The following is a 12,288-nucleotide window of genomic DNA, read 5'->3' as shown; positions in this document are numbered from 1 at the left end:
GCTTTTATTATATTGGATTCCCTATGCTTTGCTTTATAACCCTGTGACTATTTTTTATAACTGGCAATTTATACTCTTAATCCCTTCCACCTTTTCTACCTATCCCTGCGTGGAGGTAGGGGTATCTATTTCTATTCTTAGTTTGAGGTGGTTATCCATATCTTCAAATGAATGAGCATGTTTAATTCCATTTTGGCGTTTGTCTTAGTTTTCTTTCTTTCTTTCTTTCTATCTTTCTTTCTTTCTTTCTTTCTTTCTTTCTTTCAATAACTTTCTTTATGGTTGTTTCCCCCCCCCCCCCAATAATTACTTTTTTCTTTCTTTTTAAAAATATTTTTATTGATTTCAGAGAGGAAGGGAGAGATAGAAGCATCAATGAGAAAGAATCATTGATCAGCTGCCTCCTGCACGCCCCCTACTGGGGATCAAGCCTGCAACCCAGGCATGTGCCCTTGACTGGAATCGTACCCGGGACTCTTCAGTTCGCAGGCTGATGCTCTATCCACTGAGCCAAACGAGCCAGGGTACTCTTTTCTTTTTTCCATCACCACATAGTTGTTTTTCTGAGAGGAAATGTCCTTAGTTAGTATGTATTAAATTTTCCAATTTTTTACTATAATACTTTATGGAACTTTAAAATCTTTTTGTTGTTGTTCATTTTTGTGTTATTGGAATATTTTACAAGATTCATAGTTTAATTAGTGCCATCTTCTGTCAGTATAGCAAAGTCCAAACATTTGAGTGGATTTATGTTTTTTGTGGTCAGGGGAGATACGTGTGTCTTCTGATTTCGTAGTTCTCCATTCTTGTAATTAAATTTTTTTCTCCTTTTGTTCCTCTGCAATTATTGATTTATTGCCTTTCAGCTCCATATCCATCCTTTTTTCCTGTTTGATGAAAGTGGATCTGAGCCCTTTAGATATTTTCCTTCCCCAGCGGGCACTGGAAGGAAATTGCAGGAGGAGAGTGCTCTGCTTCTGGGTTCCAGTGTACAGCTTGGCAAGTTTCTCCAGCACGTGTGGCTCTCCCCAGTGCGGGGATCCTGCAGCATCGGGGCCTCTTCAGGGCCTGTCTCACACAGACAGCAGCAAACAACAGCTTTCCTGAGCAATCCCCACTACCCATAGGTTTTGTAGCAGATTGTGTCTGGTAAGACACCCCCAGTAAATAGCTTTCTTTGGTACCCCAGAGGGCAGATTTTCAGCAAGTTTTACCAGTGTGGCATCAGAGTCACTTCTCTCCCATCCAACGAGGGATGGGAATACCTTCTTCAATAAGCTCAGTATGTACCTCAGCCTGGGATCTGGACTGGGGGAGCTTTGTTTGGATGCTTAATCTTGGCCCTAGGAGTAGGAGCTGTACTTTATGTTTGCTATTCCTATATTCTTTACAGTTCTCTCTACTTCTTACTAGATAATCCCATGTTACTCCAATTCTGTTATAGGTAATGATTCTTTCCTTGTTCAAATTACTACGTAGTTTCTCTCTCCTGATTGAACCCAAATGAATACATATTTTGTCCTTCAAAAATCAACTGATAAAGGGCACCTCTCCCTTCTTTGTTGTTTTTTTTCCTTCCCCAGAAGCTATGTGTTCTGAATCATACATATTTGTACCTCCCTATCGTTGATAATCTGATCTATTTGGATGTTTTTTAGTATTTTTGTTCTTGGGATAGTGCAGTCTTTCTGGTGTTGGTTTTAGATCAACCTTAACTCCCATTGCTAATTCTCCTCTTCCTCACAGTTTTTATTGATCTGCCTTTATAAAGCCTTGTGGCAGGGTTGGGTATGGCAGGCCCAGAAGAGATAACCACACAAGGACTTGGTGTTTTGTTTTTCCTCTTTTTACTCAGTTATTTTGAAGTTTGGGCATCCTTGGTCTTCAAATTATGCTAGGACATGGTTTTCGTGTAGTTTTTTTTTTTTTTTTCTTTTCTTATTTTAGGAGGAAACATTGGCAGATGGGAACTTATATTGTCTTCATTAACTTCAGTTATCTTGAAGTCCTATTACCTGGTTTTTGCAAGTTGGAGGCTTATCTACTTACTAGTGGCCCGGTGCATGAAATTCGTGCATGGGGTGGGGGGGGGGGGGGTGTCTCTCAGCCCGGCCTGCACCCTCTCCAATCTGGGACCCCTCGGGGGATGTCCGACTGCCGGTTTAGGCCCGATCCCTGTGTGATCGGGCCTAAACCGGTCGATGGACATCCCTCTTGCAATCCAGGACTGCTGGCTCCTAACCGCTCACCTGCCTGCTGGCCTGCTCACCCCCAAGTGCCCTCCCACCGGCCTTCTCGCCCCCAACTGCACCCCCTTGCTGCCTGCTTGCCCCTAACTGCCAGCTGATCACCCTCAACTGCCCCCCCGCCAGCCTGCTCACCCCAACTGCCCCCCCCTGCTGACCTGCTCACCCCCAACTGACCACCCCTGCTGGCATGCTCACCACCAATCTCTCCCCTCCTACCCCCCCGCTGGCCTGGTCACCTCCAACTGCCCTTCCCTCCTGGCCTGATCGCCCCTAACAGCCTCTGCCTCAGCCCGCCACCATGGCTTTGTCCGGAAGGATGCCCGGAAGGTCTCCCAGTCTAATTAGCATATTACCCTTTTATTAGTATAGATAACAACAATTAAAGGTAAAGGAGAACAAAGGCCCTAAAACAAAAGCCAGAATTTCTATACAGCTCAAGGTCTGTGACTAATACTTACCTAGAGTTGGATGATTCACTCATTTATAAAATGGGGTGGCTGGCGGGGGGGGTTCCAAACTCAGATAAGCATGAAAAACATCTGGTAAATATGATTAAGTGGTTCTTGGCTAAGTCCTTCAAATAGATAGCTTAAGCAAATGTGTGGTGATTCTGATGTAGCTAGTCAGGGTCTCACATTTAAGAATTCTTAGGCTAGCTAATTAAGGATAACATGTTCAGTTATATGAGTCCATGTAAGCTTTTCTGATAAATAAGCTCTAGGGATCCAATCTTTCAGTATAAAATCAGAGCAATAGATTAGTGATAAAATGTCCCAGTTAACTCACATTGTATGAGGATTTTTTACAATTTACTTTTTTACTTAAAAGCAAACAGTTTAAAGCAACCAGAGCAGGTGAAAAATGGGTCAGAAAAAGAAGACAATCTGCCTCCCCAAAAGCAACTGTTTATGCACATAGAGAAAACAACACAAAACACCAAGAAGATGGAAATACCATAACCTGTTTCTAATACACTTTGAAAATTAATCACTCTCGTAAGAGGAACAAGCTACATATTTTGTTCCCACTAAACTTAAGCACAGTATAATTAGATATACTTTGGCTCATTCTGTCCAGGGTCCCATGTATTCTTTAGAAGTAAATGTAACAAATGCTCCTCATTTTGAAAATGAGAAAACCCACTGTAAACCTGACATCAACCCACACAAGCCCTAAGCTCCCATTTCACAGTATGATCCATTAACACTTTCTATGAATAGTACACCTGAACAAAGGCATATACAGAGCAATGTTAATTCAAGAAAATCCAGAGGCTTTCACCTATGTCTTAGCATTTGGTCATCTGTAGGAGTCTGGGTGAAAACATTTCTGCCAGTATAGTGCATCCATGAAACACTGCTAAATGGGCAGCTGAGGACATACCCGATTGCTGCAGGGGTCAAGCGGGTGTGCAACTGAGGGGTGGTAGAAGTAGTGGTGGTTGTTAGGGAGCCATCAGTTCCAGTCTTCTCCCAGTCAAAAGGGTCACTCTCAAATACTCCAAAGGTTTTGATGCTGTTGTCAAACACCGATGTAAGAAGCTAAACCACAAAGAAGAAAAAAACTAGAGTAAGCCAATAGTAAACAACGTCATATTATTTAAGAGAAAGCACCCAGACTCATGAATTAGTTTTGTAGATTTTTTTAAACAAATCTGATGGCCTGGCCAGTGTGGCTCAATGGTTGAGGGTCAGCCCATGAACCAGGAAGTCACAGTTCAATTCCAGTCAGAGCACATGCCCAGATTGCCAGCTTGGTCCCCAGTGGGGGGCATGCAGGAGGCAGCCAATCAATGTTTCTCTCATCTATGTTTCTATCTCTCTAGCCCTCTCCCTTCCTCTCTCTAAAAATCAATTAGAAAAAAAACAAAACAAAAAACCATGATGATACAAAGAGGGGAATTTGAATAAGGACTGTATGTGGATGATAATACTGAATTAATATTGAATTTTCTCGGTTGAGGCACTAGTTTGTAGTGAGTAGAATGTCTTTGTCCTTGGAAGATGCATACCTACTTTCGGGTGGTTTAGCAACAAGAAATATGTGTTGTATGTATATGTGTGTATTCAGTTTCAACAATCTACATGATCTATTTTGTGTGTGTGTGTGTGTTTGTCAAAAGGGGCATTTCTATATGGTTCAAATTAAATAAGTGGCCAGTGTTAATAGCTGGTATGTAAAGGTTAAGGGGCATACAGAAATTCATTATGCTTTTTACATTTCTTTTTTGTGGGTTTGAAAAATTCTTAAACTGTGTGTGTGTGTATACTCAACTATAAAAAATAAAATCTGCCGCCCTAGCCAGCGTGGCTCAGTGGATAGAGAGTCAGCTCTCAGACTGAAGGGTCCTGGGTTTGATTCTTGATCTAGGGCACATGCCACGGTTACAGGCTTGATCCCCGGTCAGAGCACATGCAGGAGGCAACCAATCGATGTGTCTCTCTCACAATGATGTTTCTCTCTCTCTGTCTCTCCCCGTCTCTTCCACTCTCTCTAAAAAATCAATGGAAAGAATAACCTCAAGTGAGGATTAAAAAAAGAAATAAATAAATCTGCCTTATTATTTGATTTGTAGTATATATAATTTCAGTTATTTTTGCCATTAAATTCCAAAAGCTTAATGTAATCTTGAGGACCATCTCTCAGAGACATTTCCTTACTACATCTGACAGTCCATACCATTTTCAATTTTATGATTAGGGCCTCATTTTCTCCTCACCATTTCTCTTGTTCTGTACCTGTAAGTATCCCATCCCCAGAGATTCATCTTGTACATTTCCTACCCCAGACCTGGAATCAGCACTTCCTCATTGGAGGATTTTGTGAAGGTCTGTTAAGGCTTTAAAAAGATTACTCTGCCTATTAAGTGGAGAAGAGATGCCATAAAGGGGGGTGGGGATGAGGGTGCTAGGAATAGATGTCAGTTAGGAGACTACTGAAGGTGAACCAGCAGTAACAGTGGAGGTGGTAAAAAGTGGTAGGATCTGGAGGTAATTTGTACAGCCAACAGAACTTGCTGATGGATTAGATGAAAGCTAGGAAAATAAAGCATAAGGAATAATTTACATTTCTATCCTGAGCCACTGGGTAAATGATGGTACCATTTACTAAGATGAAAGGCAGTGAATCTGAGGATTGGGATATTGAAAATTTTACAGAGTTTAGGTAGGAATAAGGAATACAGATACAACATTGATAGTCATCAGCATGTAGATATTAATAGGTAGTATTTAAAGCCATAAGTACTGAATGATGTAATCTAAGAAAAGCAGGTAGCAAAGAGGCCCAAGGGTAAAGCCTAGGGCACTCCAACATTTAGATGGAAAGAAGGAAAGGACTCAGCAATGGAAACCAGGAAGTGAAGAGTGAGGTAGGAAAACCAAGTGTGTGGTGTTCTAGATGCCAAATGAACAGTTTCAACAAGAAAAGCGTCAAATGCTATCAATCGTAAGTTTGTTATTATTGCTGATTATTTAATTGATTTGTCTCTCTCTTTCACCCAGAGAGTAACCTCCAGTAGGCCGGTACATGTCTGATCCTGTTCATTATGTATCTAACACAATGCCTTATATGTGACTTCAGTATTGTGATCTGTAAAAATATATATTTGGTCATTCAGATAACCAAATTATATTCCTCATATATATTTGGTCTTTGACCACAGTTCCTGGCTTTCAGCTCCCAAAAACTCTTGGAATTTTCTGAGCAATAAGAGCAATGGGAGAATCTTTTGTTCTAATATCTGGTCTGGTCCTCAATTCCTGAAATCACTTCAAAGCTATAAAATTGAAATTAGTGTCTTGTTATTCATAACAAGCCCCTTTCCACCACAACTGGGTGTATGTGGCTTTTGGAAAGCATCTAAGAAAAAGAGCTGGTCACCAGAAGAACCCACCCTGTTATTAGAGGGTTGGAACCTTCAGTCTCACCTCTCTGGCCTCTGGAGGAGGGAAGAGAGGGCTAGAAATTGAATCAATTGCCAATGGCCAATGATTTAATCACTCTGTCTATCTAATGACACTTCCACAAGAACTCAAAATGACAGGGTTCTGAGAATTTCTGGACTGGTGAACACACGGTGTTACCTCAGAGAGGGCCTGGATGCTCTGCACCCTTTTTCATACCTTGCCCTGTGCACCTCTTCCATCTGCTGTTCCTGGGTCATAGCCTTTGAAATAAACCAGTAATCTAGTGATAAAATTGGTTTCTTGAGTTCTAGAACTGTTCTAGCAAATTAATTGAACCCAAGGAGGGAGCTGTGGGAACCTCTGATTTATAGCCAGTCAATCAGAAGGACATGTGACAACCAGGACTTGTGATTAGCATCTGTAGTGGAGGGCAGTCTTGTGGGGCTGAATCCTTAACTTGTGCAATCTGATGCTATCTATCTCGGTAGGTAGTGTCAGAATTTATTTCAATTGTCGGACACCCAGCTGATATCAGAGAATTGCTTGGTGGTGTGGGGAAAACAACAACAAAACCACCCATGTTGGAATTGTGATGACAGACCCTTAAATAGTCACTCTAAAAACACTTTATGAATAAATGTCTATTTGTAATAAGCCCCAAAGAAAAAAATAATAAAATTTAAAAGGAAACTAAAAAGATAAAAGAAACTGGAAAAGGTAGTTATAAAACCTGAGAGAGAATCATTGATTGGCTACCTCCTGCATGCCCCACACTGGGGATCGAGCCCACAACTCGGGCCTGTGCTCTGACTAGAACTGAACCATGACCTCCTGGTTCATAGGTTGACGCTCAACCACTGAGCCACGCTGGACGGGCAAAAGCTGATAATTTTTATTTTGGTCATATTTTTGTTGTTAACTATTTTATAGCTAAGACTTCCCCAAATAATCAGAGGTAGAGGACTGTAGAAAACACAAAGGAGAAGGAAGACAGGTTGAGAATCAGCATATAGGAATTGAAGTGGCAGACCTTTGATCTCTCTCCTGACTCTGGAGATCAAGGCTCTCTCATAGGTTCTCAGAGAGTAAGATGTATGCTTCCTGTAAGGTGGAGTTCCTACCATGAGGCAACAATGGCTTTGCTGTGTGAGTACTTACGAACTGGGCTGCAATAGGAATAATCTTAAACAACTTTTATGTAAGATGTCCTTATATCATGGAATTATTTTCTTATAATTATCATAGTATCATAGTCTTAGAAAATATAGCACATGCCATTGGGCCTCAAATAAGAATGTAGCACATGCCATTAAGCCCCAGTTTGTCATTATGATGGTGATTCTAGAGAACAGCAACGAAGGTTGAAGGATGGAAGGCACAGAATGAAGGAAAGCTAAAAGCACTGAGGCACTAAATGGTCTGACTAGATACAGCTCTGCAGGTACTTTGGAGTGGGGACTGAATTCACTAAATAATAAAACAAAAATCCCTTCAATTCAGTTACTCATTCAAATAGATTTGAGAACAATATACATTAGTCACCTTATAAATCACATATACTGTATATATAAAAGGCTAAGTGACTGGCCGACCAGCCGGTAGCTATGATGTGCACTGACCACCAGGGGCAGATGCTGAACGCAGAAGCTGCCAAGTGACAGCAACTTTGCAGAGTGCCCTCTCACACTCCGGGACCTCCTGGGGGATGTCGGACTGCCGGTTTCAGCCTGATCACTGCAGGCCAGGCCGAGGGACCCCACCTGCTGGAGGGACCCCACTCACTCTGCAGACACTCTTCAAGCTCCGGCGCCACCCGAGGTGTGGCTGGGCAGGGAGGGACCATGGGAGGTTGGCTCCAGGGCATGACCGCCCCTCTCACCCATAATTTCCTTTCAATGTGCACGAATCTGTGCACCAGGCCTCTAGTATAGGTATAATACACACACACACACACACACACACACACACACACACACACACACACACACGAAACTTGTAGTCCTCATCTTTTTTTAACCCCAATATAACTGAGGAACAAAGCACTTTCCAAACAGGAATTCACTGTGGCAGTAATTTTCAAACTGAAAAGGGGGCAGAACAAAATCTGAAAAAACTTTACAGCTGAATCTGACACTCCCCTATAAGAAGGCATGTCCCATGTCCCATGTCTCTCCACTAAGAATCACTGAAAATTTGCCTGGCTGGTGTGGCTCAGTGGTTGCCTGGCTGGTGTGACTCAGGGGTTCACAGTTCCATTCCCAGTCAGGCACATGCCTGGGTTGCAGGCTCAGTCCCCAGTGGGGGGCGTGCAGGAGGCAGCTGATCAATGGTTCTCTCTCACCATTTATGTTTCTATCTTCTTCCCTCTCCATTCCTCTCTGAAATCAATAAAAAAAAGAATCACTAAAAATCTAGTATACATCTGACTCCTTTACTTCTTTTATTTGATAATATAGTCTTAGAAATACAAACTCATCTAAAGAATCCAGGTACCCCCAGGGGATGCCGACACATGCCAGAGAGGGTTTAAAGTCATCTGATGAATGTCGCACAGCTTCCTGAAGAATTTTTCTCAGAGTTAAGACATTTAATATATTTTATAATACAATAAAAACAAAGTTAGAGACTGGAGGACAAAATGGCAGCGGAATAGACAGATGTGTCCCGAACCCTGTCCCGGAGCAGATAGAATGAGCAGCTGAAACGAATAACATCCACCCCAAATTTGCGAAGGAGACTCAGCTGGTGAGACAATTTGCAGCTGGAAAGGGCAGAGGACCCCTGGAGGAAGCCCAGGGCACTGTGACCACGCAAGTAGCAGACATGTGAGCAGCCCGCTCCTGTCCAAGGAACAGCAGCCCTACGAGCAGCCCGCCCCAGGCCAAGGAACAGCAGCCTCACGTGGCCGGCCCCTGTCCAAGGAGCAGCAGCTGTGTGAGTGGCTTGCTCCCCCGTCCGAGGAGCAGCAACCACGCGAGCAGTCCACTCCCGTCCGAGGAGCAGCAGCCGCATGAGCAGCCCGCCCATGACGGAGGAGGAGCGGCAGCTCCATGTAGCCCACCCCTGTCTGAGGAGCAGCAGCTGCATGCAGACTGCACCCTGAACCCATCTGAGAAGCAGCAGCTGCGCAAGCAACGTGCCCCCATCCGAGGAGCAGCAGCTGTGTGAGCAGCCTGCCCCCATCCGAAAAGCAGCAGCTGTGTGAGCAGCCTGCCCCCATCCAAGGAACAGCAGCTGTGTGAGCAGCCTGCCCCCATCCGAGGAGCAGAAGCTGTGTGAGCAGCCTGCCCCCATCCAAGGAGCAGCAGCTGCACATGCAGCTCATGCCCATTTGAGGAGTAGTAGCCGCGCGAGCAGCCCACCCCTGTCCAAGAAGCAGCAGCTGCGCAAGCTGCCCGCCCCTGTATGAAGAGCAGCAGCCTTGCGAGCAAACTGCCCCTGTCCAAGGAGCAGCAGCCATGTACAGCCAGCCCCATCCAAGGAGCAGCAGCCATGTGAGCAGTCTGCCCCCATTGGAGAAGTAGCAGCCACGCAAGCAGCCTGCCCCTGTCTGAGGAACATCAGCCTCATGATTAGCCCAACCCTATCCGAGGAGCTGCAGCTGTGCGAGCAGCCTCCTCCCACCAGCCAGGGGAGCCACCATTGCTGTGAACAGCACCCACCAGAGGAGCCACTGCCAACTGAGGAGCAGCCGCTGCCGTGACCGCCCAAGGAGCAACCGCAGCCCGAGGAGCCAGTGCCACCCAAGGAGCAGGTCCTGCACGACTCGACATGTAAACCCATCGGTGAGATCAAAAATGGGGAGACAAAGAAACCCCCAAAGGAAAGAAAAGGAGGAATTGCCAGAAAGGCAGCTAAGTGAAACAGGAATGCAATACTTCAGAAAGGAATTCAGAATAAGGGTCATACAGTTCATAAACCAGATGGATGAAAATCAACTTATGTAAGAATCAAGAAGAAATGAAGAGTGATATAGCTGCAATAAAAAACACCATGGAAAGTTTCAACAGTAGACTAGGAGACGTGGAGGACTGACTTAGCGAATTAGAAGACAGGGAAGCAAAACACACCCAAACTGAACTGCAATTGGAGAAAAAAATTAAAATACACAAGGAGAGCCTAAGGGAGCTATGGGAAACATGAAACGAAGTAACATACGGACAATAGGGGTGCCAGAAAGACAGGAAGAGAAACAAGGGTTAGAAAAGCTATTTGGCCCTAGCTGGTTTGGCTCAGTGGATAGAGAATCAGCCTGTGGACTGAAGGGTCCCGGGTTCAATTCTAGCCAAGGGCACATGCCTGGGTTGCAGGCTCAATCCCCAGTAGGGGATGGGCAGGAGGCAGCCGATCAATGATTCTCTCTCATCACTGATGTTACTATCTCTCTCTCCCTCTCCCTTCCTCTCTGAAATCAATAAAGAAATGTATTTTTTTTTTAAAAAAAGAAAAGCTATTTGAAGAAATAAATCAGAAAACTTCCCTGATATGGGGAAGAAAAAAGTCACACAAGCACAGAGTCCCAAACAAGATGAACCCAAAAAGACCCACACCAAGACACATCATAATTATGATGGAAAATGTTCAAGACAAAGAGAAAATCTTAAAGGATGCAAGAGAGAGACAGAAAGTTATATACAAGGGATCTCAAATTAGAATATCAAATGATTTCTCAACAGGCCAGAAAAAAATGGAAGGGAATTTACAAAGTGATGCAAAGCAAGGGACTGAATCCAAGAATACTCTAACCAGCAAGGCTATCATTCAAAATTGAAGGTAAAATAAGGAGCTTCACAGACAGAAAAAGGCTAAGGGAGTTTATCACTACCAAGCCAGCAATGCAAGAAATGCTAAAGGGACTGGTGTAAAAAGAATAAAAAAGTAAGAAGGAACACAGGAACAAAAAATAAAAATGGCTACAAACAAGTACCTTTTAATAATAACTTTAAACATAAACGAACTAAATGCTCCAATCAAAAGACATTGAGTGGCTGAACGGATAAAAAAACATGACCCATATATACGCTGACTACAAGAGACCCACCTCAGAACAAGGGACTCACATGGACTGAAAGTGAAGGGATGGAAAAATATCTTTCAGGAAAATGGAAAGGAAAAAAAAGCTGGGGTAGCAATACTTACATCTGACAAAATAGACTTTAAAATGAAGGCTATATCAAGAGATAAGGAAGGCCACTTCAAAATACTAAAGGGATTGATACAACAAGAGGATATAACCCTGATAAACATATATGCACCCAATGCAGGAGCACCCAAATACATAAAAAAAAAAAACCTCCTGGAAGATATCAAGGGAGAGATCGACAACAATACAATCATAGTAGGGGACTTTAATACACCACTGACATCACTGGATAAATCCTCTAGACAAAAAAAATCAACAAAGAAACAGCAATCCTAAATGACTCACTAGATCAGATGGACTTAATTGACATCTTCAGAACATTTCACCCCAAAGCCATGGAATATATATTCTTTTCAAGTGAACATGGGACATTTTCAAATATAGACCACATACTAGATCACAAGCAAAGTCTCCCCAAATTCAAGAAGATTGAAATCATATCAAGCATCTTCTCAGACCACAATGGCATAAAATTAGAAATAAATTACAATATAAACAATCCAAAAAACAAAAACACTTGGAAGCTGAATAGCATGCTATTTAACAATGACTGGGTTACCAAAGAGATCAAAGAAGAAATTAAAAACACCCTGGAAACTAATGACAATAAAAACAAAACAATCCAAAATCTATGGGACACAATGAAAGCAGTCCTTAGAGGGAAGTTTATAGCTCTACAGGCCTACCTCAAAAAAACAAGAAAAAATCGTAGTAAATCATCTAACTCTACAACTCAAAGAATTAGAAAGAGAACAACAAGAAAAGCCCAGAGTGAGCAGAAGGAAGGGTCACACAGTTCATAAACCAGATGGATGAAAAAATCAACTTATGGCCGAAACCGGTTTGGCTCAGTGGATAGAGCGTCGGCCTGCGGACTGAAAGGTCCCGGGTTCGATTCCGGTCAAGGGCATGTACCTTGGTTGCGGGCGCATCCCCAGTGGGGGGTGTGCAGGAGGCAGCTGATCGATGTTTCTCTCTCATAGATGTT

The 12,288-nt window shown here is 43.2% G+C and overlaps 1 protein-coding gene across 3 annotated transcripts in view; it reads right to left on the bottom strand.

The window, feature by feature from the left end:
• Positions 1-12,288, bottom strand: part of TTBK2 (tau tubulin kinase 2) — a 164,055-nt gene that overhangs the window by 36,177 nt on the left and 115,590 nt on the right. For all 3 annotated transcript variants that reach the window (XM_080674760.1, XM_080674759.1, XM_080674761.1), the window contains one exon: positions 3,633-3,790. In XM_080674760.1, the coding sequence (XP_080530886.1) occupies positions 3,633-3,790 (158 nt within the window). The remainder of the gene's footprint in view (positions 1-3,632; positions 3,791-12,288) is intronic.

The sequence above is a fragment of the Plecotus auritus genome (genome assembly GCF_963455305.1).
Source record: "Plecotus auritus genome assembly, chromosome: 1".
Taxonomy (NCBI): Eukaryota; Metazoa; Chordata; class Mammalia; order Chiroptera; family Vespertilionidae; genus Plecotus; species Plecotus auritus.
This window is presented reverse-complemented; position numbering and strand designations above follow the sequence as displayed.